The following is a 21,414-nucleotide window of genomic DNA, read 5'->3' on the forward strand; positions in this document are numbered from 1 at the left end:
TTACTATCCATTTTTCCCACTAGACCTAAGTAACCATGATACCCACCCTATCTAAAATTCCAAATATATGAACTACTAAAGCCCCTGTAGTATTTAAACCAGTTTCAACTGAATTTTCTGATGTTATACCTGATTTTACAGCTAAAAATCATCCTGAAAATATATATATATCTCCTTTCTATATTATTACCTTTCCTGATTTTGTTTATAAATTAAAAATCTTCTGTGTCAGATTCTGTATTAAGTGATTTATCTCATTTAATCTTTACAATAACTCTGAAAGTTAGGATTGTTTAATGCTATTTTATAGATGAGGAAATTAATGTCCAAAAGTTGCAACTAATATGGGTCACTTTTTGTCAGGTTTACATCCCTTCTTTTTGGACAGTGGCCCTCCCCAGCTCTGTGATTCTGAAGGAGCTGTCACTCAAGTATACCACAAAGGTGTACACATGATCCATGCTAGAGCAGTCAGAGCATCTCTCCACGTGGACTCTGTGATTGGGTCAGAGTGAGACATGTGACCCCAGAAAGCCAATCACGGTCCTTTCTTGGCACATAAAAGCTAGTATATTAAACATCTCTCTTGATTCTAGGAGCAGACACTAAGAGGACTACATGACTCTGTGACTACCTGGAGCTCTCTTGCTGCCATGCAGAGAGAACCTGCCCCAAAACAAAGCTTACATCCGGCAACAGTGAGTAAAAAAGAGACTGAGGAATCACTTGAACTCCTGGATCAGCTGTGCCTGAGACATACATCTTGGACCTCTCAGTTGCGTGAAGCAGTAAATATGTCTTGTTAGGTAACAGGGTCTGCATGTGTGCATGCTAAGTCGCTTCAACTGTGTCTGACTCTTCCCAACCCTATGGACTGTAGCCCACCAGGCTCGTTCTATCCATGGGAGTCTCCAGGCAGGAATACTGGAGTGGGTTGCCATATCCTCCTCGAGGGGATCTTCCTGACTCTGGAATCGAACCAAAGTCACTTATGACTCCTGTATTGCAGGCAGATTCTTCACTGCTGAGCTACCTGGGAAGCCCTGACATGGTCTAAATTGGGTTTATACCACTTGCCACTGAATGCGATGAAGCAAGCACCCATGTAGAAGCTCAATAAATAGTAATTCTCTTGATTTTCCTGAAAGTTACCACTTTACATTAACCTCACATAACCTCAGTGACATAGCTGATAATATGTTAGCTGTGACAATCCAGCCAGCTCTGTTTTCTGGCTACCCCTTACATGTCACATTTGATTCAGCCTCTTCAACAGGGTTTCCCAGGTGGCACAGTGGTAAAGAATCCACCTGCCAATGCAGAAGACACGAATTCAACCCCTGGGTCAGGAAGATCCTCTGAAGAAGGAAATGGTAACCCAGTCCAGTATTCTTGCCTGGGAAATTCCATGGACAGAAGGAGCCTGGTGGTCTACAGTACACAGGGTCACAAAAGAGTCCAACACTTCTTTGCAACTAGACAACACCTGCCCAGATGAAGAGAACCCTGGCAGGGGGCAGGCAGAGGAGGCTGACATGGGAAGCAAGTGTGGCTGAGTTAACCTTTGATGCTATCTCTAGTACAGGTTGCAGGAACCTGGTCAACTTTTTGGAAACTAGAACTGAGAACATGTGAATGTGTAAGCTATCAGGTAAGCCAAAGTGGGTCATTAAAACCTGGGAGGAGAAAGTAAGGCTATGGAAACAGAATAATAAAATCGGACTGTGAGAAGGAGCAGAAAAGAGGGCCTGGATCCTCCTTTTTCAATTCCTGGTTCCAACTGCACTGCCAGCTACATTTCCTCTTCTGAGAACTTGGAAGAAATTTCCCTTTTGTGCTTAAGTTAATGGGTGGGTTTCTGTTACTTAATACCCAATCTATCTCTTAACTAAGAGAAAAACAACCAAATAAAGATGCAAGTTTCCAGTTCAGTTCATGGCAATTTATTTAATTTAAAAATAAAAACAAACAAAAACAAAATCAGTTCCCAATGAAAATACAAACACTTTGGGTGGTTATCCAGCTTTTTTTTTTAATCCCCTATAGGTTGCCCTGGGCTCAAACCAATCAAATGAATGAAAACCAATTTTGACTGGAGCCATAAAGCATGTTGCACCAATTAAATTACACCAATATATTATTATAATACCTTTGAAATGCCTTTCAGACCAATAAATAAAAAAAGACAAATTCAAATAAAAAAGTCAACTTTTTATTACCAAAAAAAAATAGAAATTAAATAAAAGTCACAACATGGATTAAAAAAAAATGTGCAGTCAAGTTTCTCTTTTTTTTTTTCTTCTAGGAATGATACCATGCCAGTAAATCCCTACAGAACATTTCCAGTTTGGCAATAAGCAGTCAGTCAGTCATTCACATTTGTACTCAAGACAACAGGCTTGGCCAACACTCACCTGAGCTTCACCCCAAAAGGTACTATTTGCCATCTGCAGAAGCAGCACCTTATAACAGGGATGGAAATTCAGAGAGCACTTGGCATTTTCATTTCACCTGGGGTCTTGAAGCACTTCCTGAAAACTGATCATGCCTTGAAATTTACCTGTAAAAAGAAGTATTAACTCTACTCCTTTGGCAGATGTGTAAACTAAGACACTGAAAGGCCCACAGAGGCAAGGAAAGGACCAGGAGAGCTGACTTCGAACCTCCTGCCTGGTCCACCAGGTCATCAAAGTGTCTCTCACTTGTAATTCCATGGAAATAAATCAAGCATGATTTCCTTGGCTGGAAGGGATGAGAGGACTTACTTAAGAAGGAAGGGAGCTGCTTTGTGGTCTTTTCCCTCTATTCCAAGTTTTTTCTTCCTTTTTTGAAAGGACAGAGTCAACATCATATCCAGAATCAGAGGATGTTAGCAGAATGTCAGAACTAGGCAGGGACTTGAGAGACCAGCTAATCCAGTCCTCGCTGAAGAGAAAACTCAGCCCCTGAAATACTGCAGGTTCCTAAGATCACCAGCAGACTAGGACTCAGTGCAGTCTCTGCCTCTGAATGGAGAACTGTCTTTGCCACAATCCACTGTCTGGGTCTACTGAGAAAGAGAAAATAAATGTTTTCTCTTTTGGAGGCTAGGGATAGAATGACTTTCCTTAATAGTGTCACTTTTACTTAAAGATTATAAGGATGGAAAATACCAAACAGACACAATCACTTGGGCAAAAGGAAACTACATCAACCAGTAGGTAGATGATATACCTAAGTCACACTGACAGCTACCAACTAGACAGGCTGCCATGCATGAGGGACCAGCAATGTGGCAGTATAGGCTGTCCAGAAAAGGTTGCATAAAGTGATACAAGGAAGAAGGAGCTTTAGAGGTTGGAGAATGCCAACCGTGCACCCACATACCCCACATACAATTTGCTAGCTATAGGCTTTTTTCCCTTTGAACCTATATTGGAGTTCAGGAAGAAGGTGGAATTGAATGAAAGGAAACCCACAAAGCTTCCCATATTACACTACTCAGCTCAACCTGAAGGGATGCACAAGCTAAAACCCCAGAGCTGGTGACAAGGAGAGAACTGGAGCCATCTCCTTTGGCAAAGGGCAGTTTCATTCTAATCAATGTTCTTAGTGTCTGAAGGTAAATTCCTTCTCATCTCCCATGTTGGTTTTCCCCCAAACACCTCCCAAGACTAGTTCTCCTTAAATATCCAGGTGGCTTTCAGAAGTTGGCCATCTTGAAACAAGAGTTTCAATTAGCTGGGGCCAGTAGAATCTGAGGTCCTCCCGAACTCCCAAATATGACCATCAATCCCAAACTCAGTATCTGAAGATGTCCCATTGTGGGAGTGATGTCCTCTCACCTGCAATCTGGGTGTCCAGAAGTTACATAAGTGAGTTATGTGACTTTTCAAGATAAGAGTCCTGTCACACCTCTCGTCTGCCTCCTCCAGAACCATCAGGAAGATGTCCAGGGAAATGTTCCCTCTCCCACTTTCTTCCTCCCAACCCCCTCTGCTCTTTCAGCAGCTTATTCACTTGAGTGGCTGGAACCTTTCCCTCAAAGTCTAGGAGTTCAAACCCATGACACAGAATACCTAGATTTGAGGGGGAAAACACCTTCTGCCTGACTTGACTTTCCTCCTTCAAATATCCCACCTACACACTAACTCCCAGAAGCAAACTCGCCTACCTCTGAGGATTCTCCACTGAGTGGATGAGGAAACTGTTTACTGTGAGTAAATAGGGTAAATAGTTGACTCAGTTACTCCTTTGGAGACCGTAGCCAGTATCACATCCAATTCAAAACATTCACGCAGGTGAGAATCCAGAAGGCAGCATTCCAGTTAATATTGAGACATTAAAGAAATTGACAAGTTGCCCCCTTGCTGGTATGGATCAATTTCCATTCATTTAGAAAGATCATAGAGGGTCTCGAGCACTGTCCTACACCATAGTTTTGACCTCTGACACCACCAGCTTTCCCCCTGTCCACCCTTGGGAGGTTGTGCTGAAGAGCCAGGCAGACACTAGGAAAGAAGAGGCAGACCACAAGAAGCCAAACAATCACCATGGGCTGACTCTAAGTCCTTAGCAGTGTCCAGAGCATTCCTTCTCTGACCAAGGCCCTGTCTTCCATTCAAGGTAGAGTAGCAAATTAACAAATATCCCACAGTGGCATAAAAGAGATGACATAGATCCCATGGGATCTACACTAACACTCCCAGGGCTTAGCCAGGTCAAGGATGACAATGACAAGGCATGAGTGCTACTGCACCCCTTCCCATCCCCATGACAGCCATTACTAATCAATCACAGCATTCCTTCCCACGGGGCTACTCAAACCAATGCACCCAGCAGCCCTTATCAATCAATCACTGATTCAAGCTCAGATAACTAAAATCGACATGTGCACCCTATGCAGTCAGACCAAGCCTGCTAATAACATGAGAAAGAGCAAGCTCTGAGTGATTTTGCAACAGATGGCTATAGTCTGTTCTGCCCTCCTCCAGAAGCATGTGGATGACTTCTAGAGAAATGCTTCCCTCTCCCATATGCTCCCTCCCTATCCTGGAAGTGCTGGCCAACACCACCTCCCCTGGACAGCTGGTCCCCTAGGAGATGCCATAAAGCAAAATGCCAATTAGGATCCCAATTCTAACTGGCAGTCAGCAGGACTGGCCAACTGCCCACCTCTCCTACATAGCCACTGACTCAGCTTTCAAATTTGGCCAAAGCCAAACAGCACCAATCCCTTTGTCAGTCTATTGTCATGGCCAGCAAAGAGGTAACCAGCTCCAAAGCCCAGTCATCATTCCTACTCCTCTCCCTCATACCCACCCCACCCCACCCCTGCACCCCGGGAGCTAGTTGAGCTTGTTGCAGATCTCCAGAGCCTTCTTGTAGACCTGAGTGACGTCATCCATGTCCGTGAGGAGGGAGAAGCTGCTGTCTGCCAGCCGGTTCCGGTACCGCTTCAGGTACTGGGGCCGGGGCCGGTTCTGGAGCCCCTCAAAGTCCTGGATCTGGAGGAAATTCTCGGCAGAGACACAGCTGCGGATGCGCTGGCGGGTGGGGCGGTTCTCCTGCAAGTCGAGCAAGTCGAAGGAGTCGCTGGACAGGACGCTGTCATCGCTGATGACGCTGGAAGGCCGGCTGTAGCTCCGGGAGAGGCCCTCGGTGGGGACGCCTGGCTCTAGCAAGGATTCCAGTGTGGGCATTTCGGGGCTGGCCAGGGCCGGGTCCGTGGTGCCCGCTGAGTACTTGCTGCTGTGCTTCAAGATGCCCTTTCTGCGACAGGAGAGGCTGTGGGATGGCACCCTGGCCGGGTCCGGGGGGCTGGGGGAGGGGATGCTGCTGCCCAGCCCATCATTACTGTCCAGCAGCTCTGAAGACTCGCTGCGCTCCGGGGACGAATAGTAACCCGATTCTCTCTGTTGGGTCTTTTTCAGGATACCTTTCTTGGGCATCGTGACCGACTGTTTGGGGCTGAGTTTACCTGGCACTTCGGCCTCGGGGGGGCTTGGCAGGGGCACGGCAGTCCGGCACAAGTCCTGTTCCAGCTTGAAAGTGGGCGGTAAGGCCGGGCTGACGACACCCTCGATGAAGCCAGTGCTGTGAGAGCGATGCTCGCTGTTGCTCCGCTTCTTCAGGATCCCTTTGGGCCGCTTGGAGCTCAGCTTGGATGGGCTCTCAGGCACTGAGTCCTGGCCAGACTGAGGGAAGTCGTTCTCTTTCTTGGACTTCTTCAGCGACCGCTGACGCTCCAGCACGACCTCGGGGGCCCCAGGTTTGGCCAAGCCTTTTATTTTGGCTTCGGCTTCAGCCTGCAGCCCCGTGGAACGGTGGTGCCAGTCGATAATGCGGGCCAAGAGTGGGGACTCAGAGCTGTGAAGGGCATCACAGTCACAGACACTGCTCTTGTAGCCCCAGTTCACCCACCAGTGGTTGGCGATGTCCTCGATGGTGGCCCGGCGGTCGGGATTCACCATCAGCATCCACCGAATGAGGCCTCGAGCATCTACGGGACAAGAAGCAAAAGGAACAATACATTTTTTTTGTTTATTTTTGGCCGTGCCCTGCATGGCATGCGGGACCTTAGTTACTGGACCAGGGATCAAACCCATGCCCCTTGCCATGGAAGTGCAGAGCCCTAACCTCTGGATCACCAGAGAATTCTAGGAACAATACATTTATGGGGGCTTTGGGCTTTGCCACAGGGCTGACAATCCAGGAGACACTCATTTGAGGAAAATCCAGAGGAAGCCCTAGTTCAGCCACACTGTGGAGCGGGAAGCTGCAGCCTTCCAGACTGGACATCAGAAAGCACCAGCCAGACTCAGAGCCACAGGCCAGGGGGCCGTCACAGCCTGGCATGCTTCTTCACACAGGTAACGCAATGTCGAATTGCTGAGCTTTCCATCAACTCAGATCTTTATAAAATGGGGAAGACCAGGTAACCAGGAAAGAATCCAGGCCCAAGTCCAAGCAGAGCCCCACCATTCTTTTGGTAGGTATCATCTTACCAAAAGGGAAAACAGGTGTAGATTACCATGATTTTCTTTAGTTCTCCAAAGGTAGACTTATATAAATACACACTGCTTGGGTCATTGGGAAAGTATGTCAGCACAGAGAGGAAATTTTAGGGCTAAAATGGCAAAAAAAAAAAAAAGAGGCTTCTTACCAGAGAGGGAGAGGCAGAGAAGGATGGAGAGGTGCTCATAGCTGGCACACCTGGGCACTGAAAGGTACTGTGCTCAAGGCTGGCCTGAACCCCAGGGCCTCAGCCAGGCTGAGACCCACACCCAGCGCTCACCTCCTGTCCCTCTCTGATATAATCCACAGCCTACCCAGCTGTCGGATCAGAGAGCTGATCTCTATCTGCTATCCATTTATGGCCCGTCTGAAAAATTCCATTTGCAAATTTCTGCTGCCAAAGAATTAAGGGAAAGCCCCAAAGGGATGTTGAGGAGGCCACAGGAACCAACTGACTCTCGCAGCTTATAAATCACCTTTTAAGATCAAACTGTGCTTCCCCAGTGGGAGTTGAATTATATCCCAGGAAGGCGCCACCTCCCCTCTGCTACTTATGCAGCTAATGAGTAGCTGGCAGGGGCCTCGCAATGGTGCTGGGGGTGAGACACACCTCTGTACAGCAACAGGATGTTCATTCATTCGGTCAAGAAATAGTCTCTGGACCCCTGTAATGTGCCAGAAACCGTGTTGGCACCATTTGGCTACTGACCAAAAAAGGCTACCATAGAGGTCACCCTGAATTTTCTCCAACAAACCCCACAGGTTGGCTCACTGAAAAATATATACAGATATATATGCGTGTATATCTATATCTATTTATATAAAATAAGTCAATGTTCATTATTCAGATTCTGTATTTATAAACTTGCCCACTCACTAAGCTGTATTGTAACCCCCAAATCAATACTCAGGGTGCTTTCCACAGAGGAGAAAAAATGAGTTGCCCCCACTGTGCATGTGTGTTCCCAGCTGAGCCAGAACCAGGCAACAAGGCACTGTCTTCTTATTTCTGCTCCTGTGCTGGAAGTGTCCTTTTCATAGCCCATTTAGTCCATGCTTTTCACACTGCTGCCCTTTTTGTTGGTGATCTCACTGTTGGAACGGCCCCCAAATGTGGTGCTGAAGTGCTGTCTGGTGATTGTAAGGGCAAGAAGACGGTGAGGTGCCATGCAGAGAGAATGTCAGGCAGGTATCAGACAAGTGTCAGACAAGCTGCTCCCAGGCATGAACTAAAGCGCTGTTGGCTGTGAGTTTGATGTTCATGAATCAATAGTATAGTTTGAAAGAGGCACCTTTGAACAGAAATGTCCATAAGACAAGGATATGGAGTGATCCGTTGACAAAAACATTGTGACCAGAGGCTCAAAGGAGTCGAGCCCTGTATCTCCCTAGGAGCAGCAGTTCAGTATTCATGAATTCAGCATTCACAGCAACTGTACTGAATTGCCGCAAATAATGAGAATCAACGTGTGTGTGTGTGTGTGTGTGTGTGTGTACACACATGTGGGATGTGTGTATATGAAAGGTCTGTTAATTACATTCTAAAGTCGACTACCTGTACACACCCCTTCTATACCCACATGATGCTCTCCTGTCAAGAGATGGAGCTTATGGCCTTGGTCACTTTGACTGATAAAACATGGCAGAAGTGACCTTATCTGGCTTCCAAGGAGACATTAAGACCTGGCAGCTACTTCTTCCTCATTCTTTGAGCCCTGAGCTGCTATGTAACAAGCCCAGGCTACCCCCTGGAGGGACAGGCCTGAGGAGGCTGCTCATAGAGACAGCCCACACAGAGGGACCCCAAGATGTCCCCACAATTGGCCCCAACCTCAGCTACCATCTGACTGCAACTGCAGGAGAAACCCCAGCCAGACCAGAGGAGCTCTCGCCAATCCAGGGAACCAAGATACATGGCTCACTGAAGTCATTTAAACCACTGAGTTTGCTAGGAGGTGGGGGCAATGGGACAAAGTTGTTCTCAGCCATGGTAACGAAACAACACTCATGTACCACACCCACAGCGGGGCAAGGTGTGAAAAAGAGTAGTTGCCACCCTCATGCACTCAGAGTCTACCAAGGGAGTTTATGTCTACAGACTGGAAGGGATTTCATGTAATACCTTTTCCAAATTGTGCACCAATAGCAGAAAACAGAATCTAAACATGGTAAGAGCCTTGCCCAAGTTTGCACAGCAAGCAAACAGGACTCTTAGCCTGCTCTGTAGAACAACTGATCTGCAGGTACCACAGTGGAAAGGTTTGGGGAAAGCGGACTAACAAGTCAGCTGAGCAAAGATCTGGGGAGAAGAGGAATAGCAGGTGTCTTCCTTACAGACATCGACACAAAAGTGGGATATGTGAGCTGGCCTCGCCCGGCCCAGCCGCTGGCCGTCCACAGGCACGCACCTGAGGGCTGCGTGGGTTCCCGATATTCACCACTGCTGATCTGCCGGATGAGGTTCTTGTGATCGAAACCATCAAAGGGCATCGTTCCGTAAACAAGAGTGTAAAGCAGTACGCCCAGGGCCCAGCTGTCCACCTGAAGCAGAGAGAGACAAGTAGATTCCCTTCCCAAACATCAGCATCACAGACCATGAGCAGCCACCCACAACGACCCCAGGAAGGGAGTTTAGCACCTGGCAGCCAGATTCCCACCATGGCCTGACACCTGATAGGCAGTGCACCTGGGGCCTGCTTCAGAGCCTGACCTTTTCGTTTCAAACAGTCCTAATTCACAGAACTTTCTTCAATAGATGATCTTTGATCCTCACTATAATTTGGGGAAACAGGTAGGGCCCTGCATTATTTTCAGCTCCATTTGACAGATGAGGCCCAAGGGAGTTAAGTGGTTTCTCCAGAGATGCCCCATCCCAGTGATGGAGGTCAGACGGGAACATGGGCCTCTGGACTCCTTACTCAGGAATCCTGCAGCTTCTTCCAATGGCTCAGAGGCTACAGACCCAAATGGCTACAAGAGCCAAGCAGGCAACAAAATGAACAAGGCAAGAGACAAGGTGGGGCTGAAGAGACAAGTGCTGGTTTGAAGGCAAACTGTGGAGGGCAGTCCCCACCTTAAGCAGGCAGCCTCCGCTGGCCAGTAGGGGCCACTTACTCAAACAGGCCCAGCACTATTAGAGCCTCTGGCTTTTCAAGAGAAGTCAGAAAACAGACTTTTATGTGAAATAGCCCATTGATTAAATGTTTGTTCACTTTTTTAGAAAGACTAACGTGGCCAAATAAAGTATGCTTGCTGGCCAGATCACAGGCTGCCAGCTTGTAACCTCGGAAACAGATCATCAGCGATCACAGGAGCATTCGTTATCTATGATAAATTTAGTGTCGAGTTTCTGCAGTTTTGTAAATTGGATCCTAGGCTCCTCTCTTACATTCTTATTTTAGAAAGACTTTACTGCAATTGACGGAGGCTCTTGGCATCCATCTCTCTACCCTCTTGCCCTGCCCCTAAACACTCTCAAACAGATAAATATTTGGAAGAAAACATTTTAATCCACTGAATGGCTGCTATTTAAAGGATCCTAAGTAGATGACTCTTTCTGCAAATAGAACTATCATTCTAAAAATGAGTAATCAGTCACAACTCACCCATTTTCAAAAGGACATTCTCACATACACGTCTTTTATTGGCCCTGATAAGTTTAGGCATATAGAGAGATGCATTTCTCATGAGTCAGAAGATGCAATTAAAATGTGTTTCCTTAATCAAAAATACATGCTGTCCAAAATGCATGCAAAAAGATTCACTGCAGAGTGAGAGTTTGCTTTCTGTTTTGCCTGTTTTGTTACAATAGGGAAAAACTAAAAACAATCTGTCTAAAACTAGGTAAGTGATTAAATAAATTATGGTATATCCATAAAATAAGTGTGTCATCACTAAAAACCATGTTTTTAATAACAAATTTAGAAAATATGACAATTTTAAGTTAATAAAAGGTGAGATATACATGTATATAGTGATCTCAATTATTTGAAATATGAGATCTACACTGGGGGGGGGGGAAACTCTTTTTAAAAACCACATAAATATTAAGTGGTTATCTCTCATGGGGAAATTGGAGGCAACTTTACTTTCTCTTTTAGGCTTTTCTGGATTTTTCTTCCAGATATATATATAAACATATATATTATGGCTTTTATAATCATATAAGGTTTTGCTTGCTTGCTTTTATGGTTTTTTTTTTTTTTTAAGTATTCCTAGGTTAAGTTCCTTCCTTCTCTCAAGCCCCCCACCTTACACACCAGGCAAGCTGCTTACCTCTGGCCCTCGGTAAGGTCTCCCATTGACAATTTCAGGAGAGGCGTAGAGTGGGCTCCCACAGAACGTTTGCAAGAACTTGTCCTTCTGGTACAGGTTGGAAAGCCCAAAGTCCGCAATCTACAAAGAGAAGTGAGACCCAGAGAGCCTGTTAGCACTGCAGTCACTGTCTGCACTAGCTCCGCTCACACCTCCCAGACTAGAGCATCTGAGGTGCCCCTGGCTGGCTCTGCCAGCTGGGTTGGGTCGTCCTCTGCTCTCCAGCCCTGAGCTTTCACAGAAGGACCAGTTCGTACAACTGGGCCTGTGACTCCCGACTGCAGTGCTTAGCACCCACTGCATGGTCTATTACTTAAAAATCACTCCGTGCAAGGACTCTCTTCTCACATCAGTAAAGATATGCCCTGAGAAATACCCACAGAATCACATGCTTGGTGTTTCTGATGAACACTAAAGTGTATAGTTACTACTCTGAGAACTGTCTGCGGCCTACCGAAAATCTCGCGGCATCCATCCATGTGGTATATGCGCCTACCTGTGCATACACACTGATCAGAACTGTGTGGTGCACACCTTGGAACCCTAGATGAAATGGACCCAGAGCAGCGGGCTCTGTGTCACCATAGTGCAGCCCACACTCCACCACCAGCCATCTCTGTGCCATGGAGCAGAGTCACTTGGCCACTCTGAGCCTCAGTCTACCTACAAGAAAATGCAAACCCATGATCCCTATCGTGTACTAGATTGCAGGACTATTGTGAGAATGGTAAGAAAAAAATTAATCAAGGTGAGATTGTGAAGGCCAAGGTGCTTTGTAACTTTCAAGTCTTTAGAGTCCAGCCAAATGTTTTTCTTAACCTTGCTTCTCTTGTATCACACACCCCTTGGAATCACTCTCTTCTCCTTTGGTTTCTTAAAGTGTTTTATTATCCTTCATGGCAGTGCTCTTCTGTGTGTTTGTGTGTGCACCTATTCATATATACATATAAGGTATATATGTTACATGTATACACATATTGTCACATACATACGTATATTATGCATGTATGAATTATCACGTATATTCATATATACTACATATGTACATATAAATTTGTATATACATATATCCTGACATATACATAAGTATGTAGTATATATAAGGTCATATATACTATACACTACTTATGTATGTATGTATATGTCAGGAAACATATATACAAATATACATATATATATAAATTCACCTTGCATACTAGGTTGAGTCCCCCGAGTCAGGTGGCAGGTTCCACATCCACCCCTCATCTTTGTATCATCCACTGCTTAGCCCCTGTCCTCATCTAAGAAACACCTGTCACCAGAATAGGCCTTATATTTTGAAAAGCACAAGATAATTAGTAGATAATAGAAAATAATAATAATAAACTTAGTTACCACTTATTGAACAACCTCCAGTTATTAGGCTCTGTTCTAAGCACCTTAGTACCTTACACTCTCCAATTTAATCCTATCTAAAATCCCATTTACACAACAATGTGAATGTATTTCATGCCACTGAATGGTACATCTACAAATATCGAAAATGGAAGATTTGACATTATGGATGTTTCATCACAATTTTTTAAAAACCCACTGAACAGATGAGGAAACTGAGGTTTAAGAAAATTAGGTTATTCATCTCAGGAGAGCTAACTAGCAAGTGACAATTGTAAACCAGGTGTCTCTAAAGGTTCAAATTGCTGTCTTTTGTGCTACCCATGGGCAATCTGCAAATTCAGCCAGTCTAAGACAGCCTTCCACGCTGAGCCTCTGAGGACTTCTGCCCTACCCTACACACATTTCCACTGGAGGCTTATAAACAGGATGAGTGATTTCATCCATCCAGCTGAGGCTCTGAATGCAGCGCCAAGAAGCCAGTTTTGTAAAGTTGCCCCAAATAATGGAATGGCACAGAAAGCAGTTGGCACAAAACCGCACTCAGAAAATGCATCTCGGGACTCAGATTGCACTTAATTGCCTTGAATTTCACTTTCTTATCAAGGCCCCTCCCTGCCTGGCTTGCAGGAAGATGGTTAGAAGCTTTATGAAGTATGTCCTGTCAATCAGGACATGAAGGGACCAGCTGCAGCCCTGGAACATTCCAAGAAGTTGGCTAAGGCAGGAGCCGACACAGCACTGTGAATGCTGGTGGCATCTGGGGCACTGCGTGAGCTTCCAAACACACACACACACACACACACACACACACACACACACACGAGACATCCACCACTACGTGCAAATCCCCACATGCACACCCGAGCGCTCCAAGTCTAGGCATCCTTGCTTTCTTTGTAGCCCTTCTGAGAAGCGTGTTTATGTTATGTCCCACTCCCATCCTTACAGACTGATGTCTATCGGCCTCTCCCAGTAAAACTGTCATTGCTGCTGACATAAAATTAATAGAAATCTAGATTAGTCCAAGTTCCTGGCAATTCAACGGAAAAGCAATATTAATCAACACATACACTTTTCCATCTTTGAGCCACTGAAACTTGGGCTGCAGCTCTAAAATTCCACACTGCATGGAGCGTATAACAACAATAAGATAGGGAATGGCCACCGGTTACAAAACTTCTCAAAGTCTCCATTTCTCACCTGTAAAATGGAGGTAGGAATAGTATCCAACCCCACGATGTCCTGGTGAAAATTAAACGACATAATATATGTCCCAATTACCATTTTAAGCATTTTTACAAAGTTGGAGCTCAAATACATGTCCCCCCTTTAAATCCACACAGGTAACTTGATTAGCTTCATTATACTCAAAGCAATACTGGTTTTCCCTTGGAAGTAATTATGTAAGGTTTCTTTTTCAAATACATAGGATTTTTTAAGTGAATTGAACTCAAAAAAATATGAAAGTGAAATAGCACAGAAGATACTAGAAAAAGGCAAAATCCATAAAGAGAATGAAATAAAAGATATTTGGGGATTTGGGGAAATGATTACTTTAAACATAATAAAACAAAAAAGAATCCCAGAAATGGTTCCAACCTGAAAAAGTCATAAAGGAGCTAGTCCTGCCCCCTGCTCTGGAAGTGAAGCACATGGTTAGAGGACTTAAGAAGATAATGTATGAAATAGTGAGAACCACTGTACCGCCCAGGGAACTCCACTCAGTACACTGTGGTGACCTGAATGCAAAGTCCAAAAGGGAGGGGGTGTATGTACACATATGGCTGATTCATTTTGCTGGACAGTAGAAACTAACACAACCTTCCAAACCAACTATACTCGGATAAAAATCAATTTAAAAAAGAAGAATCTCTGCTGAAGATCAGAGACAGAAGACCCATGTGAACACTGGGTTCTGAAAGACTCTCTGTAGCAGAACATCAGTTGTGTATTGAGACTGACTCTCCACCAAGGAGGCATCTGGTTTTGCTTTCAAAGTTGTATTTTGCTGACACACTGGTAAGCTTTGGAGGAAGGTAACCACTTTGCATTTGTACTGCTAATGGACTGCTGCTCTGCCCTGTTCAGAACCACCTCTGTTCAATTCAGCCTGAACTCTGAAAAAGACGTCAACGCTCATGTCCTTAATTTCTGGAGTTTTGTTGTTTTCTAAAGGTGTGCCCTGCTGGATCAAAATCAGAGACACAAACTGGAAAATGATTATACACATTTCAAAAGAATTAGCCTTGCTACAATATGGATGAAACTTGAAAACACTATTTGCCTAAGTGAAACAAACCAGACACAAACGGATAAATATTACATGATTCCACTTATGTGAGGTACTTAAGAGGAGTCAAGTTCGTCAAGAAGCGGGGATGCCAGGATCGGGGTGGGGGACGGAAGTGCAGGGTCAGGGGTGCAGGAATGGGGAGTTACTGTTGAATGGGAACAGAGTTTCAGTTTGGGAAGATGTAAAAGTTCTGGAGGTGGATGGAAGTGGTGGTTGCAAAACAATGTGAATGTACTTAACATTACTGAACTGAACACCTAAAAATGCTAAACTTTATGTTACATACATTTTACCACCATTGTTTTAAAGATTATTGTGAGTAATCCCTGGGAGTTCACCCAATGAAAAAGGAAGTACTGGCTTGCTGATGGTTAACCTCTGAGAAAGAAAGTTGATGTTGATAACATAAGCTATAGTCAGACAGTAACTGCAGCGACTAAGAGGACGTGCACTGGACAGATCAGAGATTGTGGAGCCAGAAGAACCTGGAGCTAGCCTTAGACTTGGCACGGCCAGGTGATGTGGGAACTGCCACCAATTTCCTCAACAGCAAAACAGGAATAATAGTAGAACCCACCTCTAAAGCTGTTATGAGGATTAAAGACATGTATGTAAAGCCCTGCAATAGCCCTAGTACTGGCCAACTCTATTAACTACAGCCATTAGGATAATGCCAATAGTTTGGTTTACTTAACAACTGTTTGCTCAGAGTCCACCAAAGAGCCAAGAGAAACGATTAACATCCATTTCCAAAATAAGCATGTCCAGCCTTACAGAGGCTGCATCACATGATGGGAAAAGCAAGGGATGCTGGGTTTGAGTGTCTGAGCTCGAATCCTGGCCTTGCCACCTACCAGCTGGGAACCCATTGGAAACCGAGGCTCCCAGGCCCCACCCAGAGCCTACAGTGTCAGCGTCTGCACTGTCACAAGATCCTCAGGGGACTTGCTGGACATCAGCCACTCTGACCCTGGGTTCCTTCAATGTAAGTTAGAGGATGATGGTTATGATGTAACCTACCTCACAGGGCTGATATGAAATCAAATGAATTGGTAGATGGTAAGTGCCTTAAACCATGCCTTATACATAGTAGGCCTTCAGTCAATGTTAGCGATCACTACTTCCAACTGAGTCTGTTTCCTTTGCTGGAAAAGGGAATGGCAACAGCCCCAACCACATGCTGTTGTGAAAAGCAAAATCAGACTAAATGAGAAAATCATATAACGGCAGCACTGCTACACAACAGTTGCCATTGTGTGAGTGGTATGTATACTAAATTCTCACACCAACCCTAGGTGCCAGGTACCACTGTTATCCCCATTTTGCAGATGAGGAAGCTGAGGCCAAGGGAAGGAATGTGGCTAGACTGAGATGTGGGTGAAGAGCTGCGCTGGCTGTAAAGCTCCACATAAGGGGGAGTTATGGCTCTCGGGGGGTAAAGAGGACATGGGCTCTCTGTGTCACTCTTCAGGAAGACACACTCCATAGCTCTCTTGGAACCTGGAGTTCACTACTGTGGCTCTTCCCATGACAGCCTTGCTCAAGTTGTCCCAGAGTGAAGGTAGGGAGTGAACCAGTGAGCAGGAGTAAGTGGGCTTGGCTTCTATCTTAAGATCTAAGATCACACCTCCTCCCGAGAGAGACAGGAAATGACGCACCCCAAGCCATCTGAGGAAGCTCCATGAAGCAGCCTCTCAGGGAGGCGCATTCAACCATGGTTTCGCCATACAGCTGCTCTGGCCACAGCCACCATTGGCACTTGGAGGGTTTCCCCCTGGGCTTGCTGTCTGCAGGCCACCTACACACAACGTCAGGCAGCTGAAGCAAGAACACTTGTAAGTGTGAGGATGCACTGGGATTTAGAGCAAATTTGGGTGGGAGAGTTAGAGAATTTATCAGGTGCCTGGTCTTCACAGTCAAACAGCCCTTAGGATGGTAGCCAGCCCCACTGCTTATCAGCTATGGGAGCTTCATCTGTCAAATGGTGGTAATCAGACTCACCTTAGTGGAGGCATTCTCAGAACCAAATGAAATAAGGCATGTGGAAGCTCTGCCACAGGGTTCTGGCCTCTAGCAGGGGCTCAGAAAAGGTTACTTTCCTAGTCTAGCCTCCATGACGTGCCCTATTCCTGTGTTTACTGCTTCTTCCCCTTGGAAGGTCATCATCACATTGGGCTTCCCTGGTGGCTCAGCTGGTAAAGAATCCACCTGCAGTGCAGGAGACCTGGATTCAATCTCTGGGTTGGGAGGATCCCCTGGAGAAGAGAACAGCTACCCACTCCAGTATTCTGGCCTGGAGAATTGCATGGACTGTAAAGAGTCACAAAGAGTCAGACACAACTGAGAGACTTACACTTTTTGTTTCACCCCTTGGAAGGCTGTCATCATATTCCTTTCTATTGAACTCCTACTTATCCATCAAAACCCAGTTCAGTCACCACAACCAGAGCAATGGCTTTCTGATCCTCCCATAGTTCAGACCCACTGCTTCCTTTTAACAGGAAGGTCACAACGGTGCTCTAATGCACACAGCAGAGCCATCTGGGCCTGCTAAGAGATAAGATAAGGACCAAAGAAGGCTTTCTGGAAGAAGAGGACTTGAAGGTGAGACTCTAAGGATGGGTAGGTAAAGATCAATAGGAATAGCGTTCCAGGTGGAGGGAACTGTGTGTACAAAGGCCAAAAAGCCCAGTGAATTTGAGTTGAGTCCTCTGCAAGGGGCCGTCTCTGACTGCCCCCACCCCCACTGGCCCCTAGCTAAAATAACACCCCCATCCTCCAGCCTCACTCTGCATGGATTTTCATTACCACCAGAGAATTACATGATGTGTTTGTTTATTGTCTGTGACCCCAACTGGAATTCTAAATCCATTAGGGCAGGTACCTTACCTTCCTCATTCACCTCCGTAACCTTCTCATGCCTCATTATTACTACAGCTAGTTTAACAACTGCTAGAGCCTGAGCTCCAAGAAGAGAAGAACCTGGCCATCTGGTTCACTATTAAATTCCCAGCATCTAGCACCACGTCAGGTACACGGTAGCAACTTAGTAAATACTTGTGATCGAATAAGTAGTGCTCATGGGAGATGTTCAATCTGCTGAACGGATAAGTGCAAGGATGCAGGAGTGAATACAGGCATTCATGGGTATATCTGTACCCACACACACACACAAGTGGACAAATGAATAAGCAAATGAATGGATGTGTGAATGCATGAATGCAGCATCCTCACATTCATATAATCAAAGCCCAGAGGCCTATACCCTGAGCTGCCCATCCTGGTCTTGTTAAGCCTCGGGCCTTCCATTTCAACTCAGCCCTGGCCATTCAGAGCCGCTCTTATCCGCAAGCAGCGGCTGTTTCCATTGTCATCAGGGGCAACGGGCCATTTCCCCTGCATCTTTCTACTCTGAGCTCTGGGAGCTCACCAAATTCCCAGCCCTCTTTCCTGGGGGTCGGTTGACCCTGGTGCTGGGCCCTCTTCTCATTGTCAGGCACTTTAACAGGAGCCATCTATGGGAATTGTCGGCATTCCATTCTCCCAGAGAGTGGGATGCGAATCTGGCCCGTTTTTATTAATTGCAAATTAATGCTATGCTGGGTGTCTATTTTGGTAGACATGCTTCTCCACAGAGGATGGAATGCAACCCAGAGAAGCACATTGCTCTCATTCTTTCTGCCGACTGACTGTGTGAATATTTTTAGAAGCCGCACCCTTGCGCAGTGGCCAGATAAATAATTCCCAACGCCAGATGTGCTCTTTGCAAGTCAACATCAGGCAGGGAAGGGAAGAGGAATGAAACAAGAGCTATGGCTCACACCAAAATTGCAACAACACGTGACAAGTTTCCACCAGTAATATTTTTATAGGCTTCTTGGGCAAAGGCCCTTTACCCTTGAAATACAGAAGATGGACCCACCTTTTGAGAGGCACCTGCTGCTCATACTCTGCTGGCTGATAATAGACCTTCAAGGTCAATGCCCACCTCCACCCTTTCCACCCCCCGCCCCCCGCCCCATCCAGACACTGATGACATGGGATCTCTTGAACTCAGAGGCCAGCTTGCAGCCATGTGTCTGTCTGTCTTTGCTACAAGTGCCCTTTCTAAATATACTTCCAGCAAAATGCTGAGTCAGGAAGAGCCGAGCACATGCAGCCAGAAGAGAGATCAACAGCAGCTGAAACACATGTTCAAAAACCTTGGAAGTGGGTGTGCGATGATGAAAAGAGAATCTTCCTGGAAGTCAAACATGTGAATTCTAATCCTGGCTGTCATCCCTTCGCTGCAAAATCCAACAGTTCAGAGTACCTACTGTGTGACAAGCTCTGTGCCACTTTCCAGGGAAACAAAGACACAGTGATGTACTGAGGCAATCAGACTTTGTAGGCCATTGGTTAAAACAGCGGTCAGAAAATGACCTGAAGACTCTTTCAAGCTCTAGGTTTCTCAGATCCTTTTAGGAGTCCTTGAACAAGCAGAAGGAAGGGTTAGCATCAGAGAAAGGGAAGGTTATAGCTTCCCAGGTGATGCAGTGGTAAAGAATCTGCCTGCCAATGCAGGAGGCTCAAGAGAAGTGGGTTCAATCCTGAGTCAGGAACATCCCCTAGAGGAGGAAATGGCAACCCACTCCAGTATTCTTGCCTGGGAAATTCTATGGACAGGGGAGCCTGGTGGGCTACAGTCCATGGGGTCACAAACAGCTGGACACTGAGCGCACACACACTCTTCTCACTCTCAGCATAGGCATTTTAGCTTGGTAAATGCCAGGAGTAGAAATTCTTAAAGACTCCTAAGGCAAAAGGACCAAAACCTCAATTTTCATAACATTTAATGTATCTGCTTTTTCCCTACATAATGGTCAGGGACCCTGGATGGAAGACTTGGTCCTGGGAGCTGAGAGGCCCTATATCACTGCCCTTTTGCTTTATGTAAATGAGCCATTCTCTCAGGCCTCCTGCCCATTGTTCCCAGCACAATTGCTTTCTGAATGCTAACCATTCTTCTCCTCCACTGGGAAATTCTATGACTCCATAGGAAGCTATGCGCCTTATCATTTCTGCGACTACATCATAGGACCAGGAGGTCAAGCTGTACCACAGAACCCAATCCCTGAATGACAGGCTTGCATTCCAGGCCTTGTAAAGACTACGTCTTGTTTTGAGAGCTCTGGGAGCAGGTGGCAGGAAGAACCTGCAGAGAAAGTTGCCAGAGTGGAAGACACAAACCCTTAGAATGTGTCCCTTGGAGCAGAACCCAGTTCTCTAGCTGTGGTCTGACCACCAAGCCCCAGGCACCTTCAGTGCAGCTGACTTCCTGTTCAACTTCCTCCTGGACAGCCAGCCTTATCAGCAGGTACCTTGGATATGAAGAGTCAAGTGCTAAGAGCTTTGACTGTCTAAATTCCTCACATTTGTCATAGATTGTCCAGGACTAGGCACAGGGCCTGACATATGGTAATGAAGAGATAACCAACAATCCCCAAAGAAATGGGCTGGCATCTCTACTGGACAGATGAGGAAACTGAGGTTTAGATAAATGAACAATTCCTCTAAAACACTGCTGTCAGCAAGGGGCAAAGCTGCATTACAAAACCAGGCCATCCAACCCCAAAGCTGCTTTTCTTAACTTTGACTCACTGAACAGTGCTCAGATAAAGCTAAACAGAGTATCTTGTTCAATCCTCAAGGCAAGCCTGTGGGCATTACCACCTCCCTGCTTTATGGCTGAGGAAACAGGGTTAAGTGGCTCCCCTAAGGTCAAGCAGCTAGTAAACCACACAAGATGGAACTCTTTTTAACCCTGCAGCCATTGCTCCTTCAAGAATCATCCAACCACTTTGCCAGAAATGGAGAAACCTTGAGATTTCACTTCCTGTTCCTAGAAAGACTAATTTGACCAACTGTTTCCTTCTTACATTATGGACTACAGAGAAATATGTGATCACAGCCAACCACTCACAAAAAAAAAAAAAAAAGAGATCACCCTGACGTGTCTTCCAGGGGCCTCTCATAGGACTATGGTGACTAATGGTTGCCGCCATGATCCACGAACAGAATCCAAACAGCAAGGCAACTCCATCCTCCCCAGCAAGGAAATAGTCTCCCGGTGATGCACTCCCCCAAGTGAGAGCAACAACCCAAGGAGGGGATGATGCAAGGTCATTCCCATGCCTAGTTTGGGGACCAGGGATGAGGCACTAACGTCACCAGCAGCCAATGAGAGGGACCCCTGGTGCCGGGAGTACCAAGGCCATTTCATAATGAAACCCATGCGGCGAGCTCCCGTTTATTTTGAAACTGCATTTGCTTATTTTGTAGCCATGATCAAAAGGCCATTTGGAGTGCTCTGCGGGAGGCACTGGAACCCTGTTGGCCAGGAGAGCTTTCTCCAGCTCCAGCAGCAGCCAGCAATAATATTCCCCGTAAAAGTC

At 45.9% G+C, this 21,414-nt stretch overlaps 1 protein-coding gene across 1 annotated transcript in view; it reads right to left on the bottom strand.

Annotated features, from left to right (window-relative positions):
* Nucleotides 1–5,327: 5,327 nt before the first annotated feature.
* NUAK1 (NUAK family kinase 1) overlaps nt 5,328–21,414 on the bottom strand; it is a 68,858-nt gene continuing 52,771 nt past the window's right edge. The window contains exons 5-7 of the mRNA XM_068971962.1: nt 11,272–11,391; nt 9,405–9,537; nt 5,328–6,481 (exon numbers count right to left, since the gene is read on the bottom strand). Coding sequence (XP_068828063.1) covers nt 5,328–6,481; nt 9,405–9,537; nt 11,272–11,391 — 1,407 coding nt within the window. The remainder of the gene's footprint in view (nt 6,482–9,404; nt 9,538–11,271; nt 11,392–21,414) is intronic.

Source organism: Capricornis sumatraensis, chromosome 4, assembly GCF_032405125.1.
Source record: "Capricornis sumatraensis isolate serow.1 chromosome 4, serow.2, whole genome shotgun sequence".
NCBI lineage: Eukaryota > Metazoa > Chordata > Mammalia > Artiodactyla > Bovidae > Capricornis > Capricornis sumatraensis.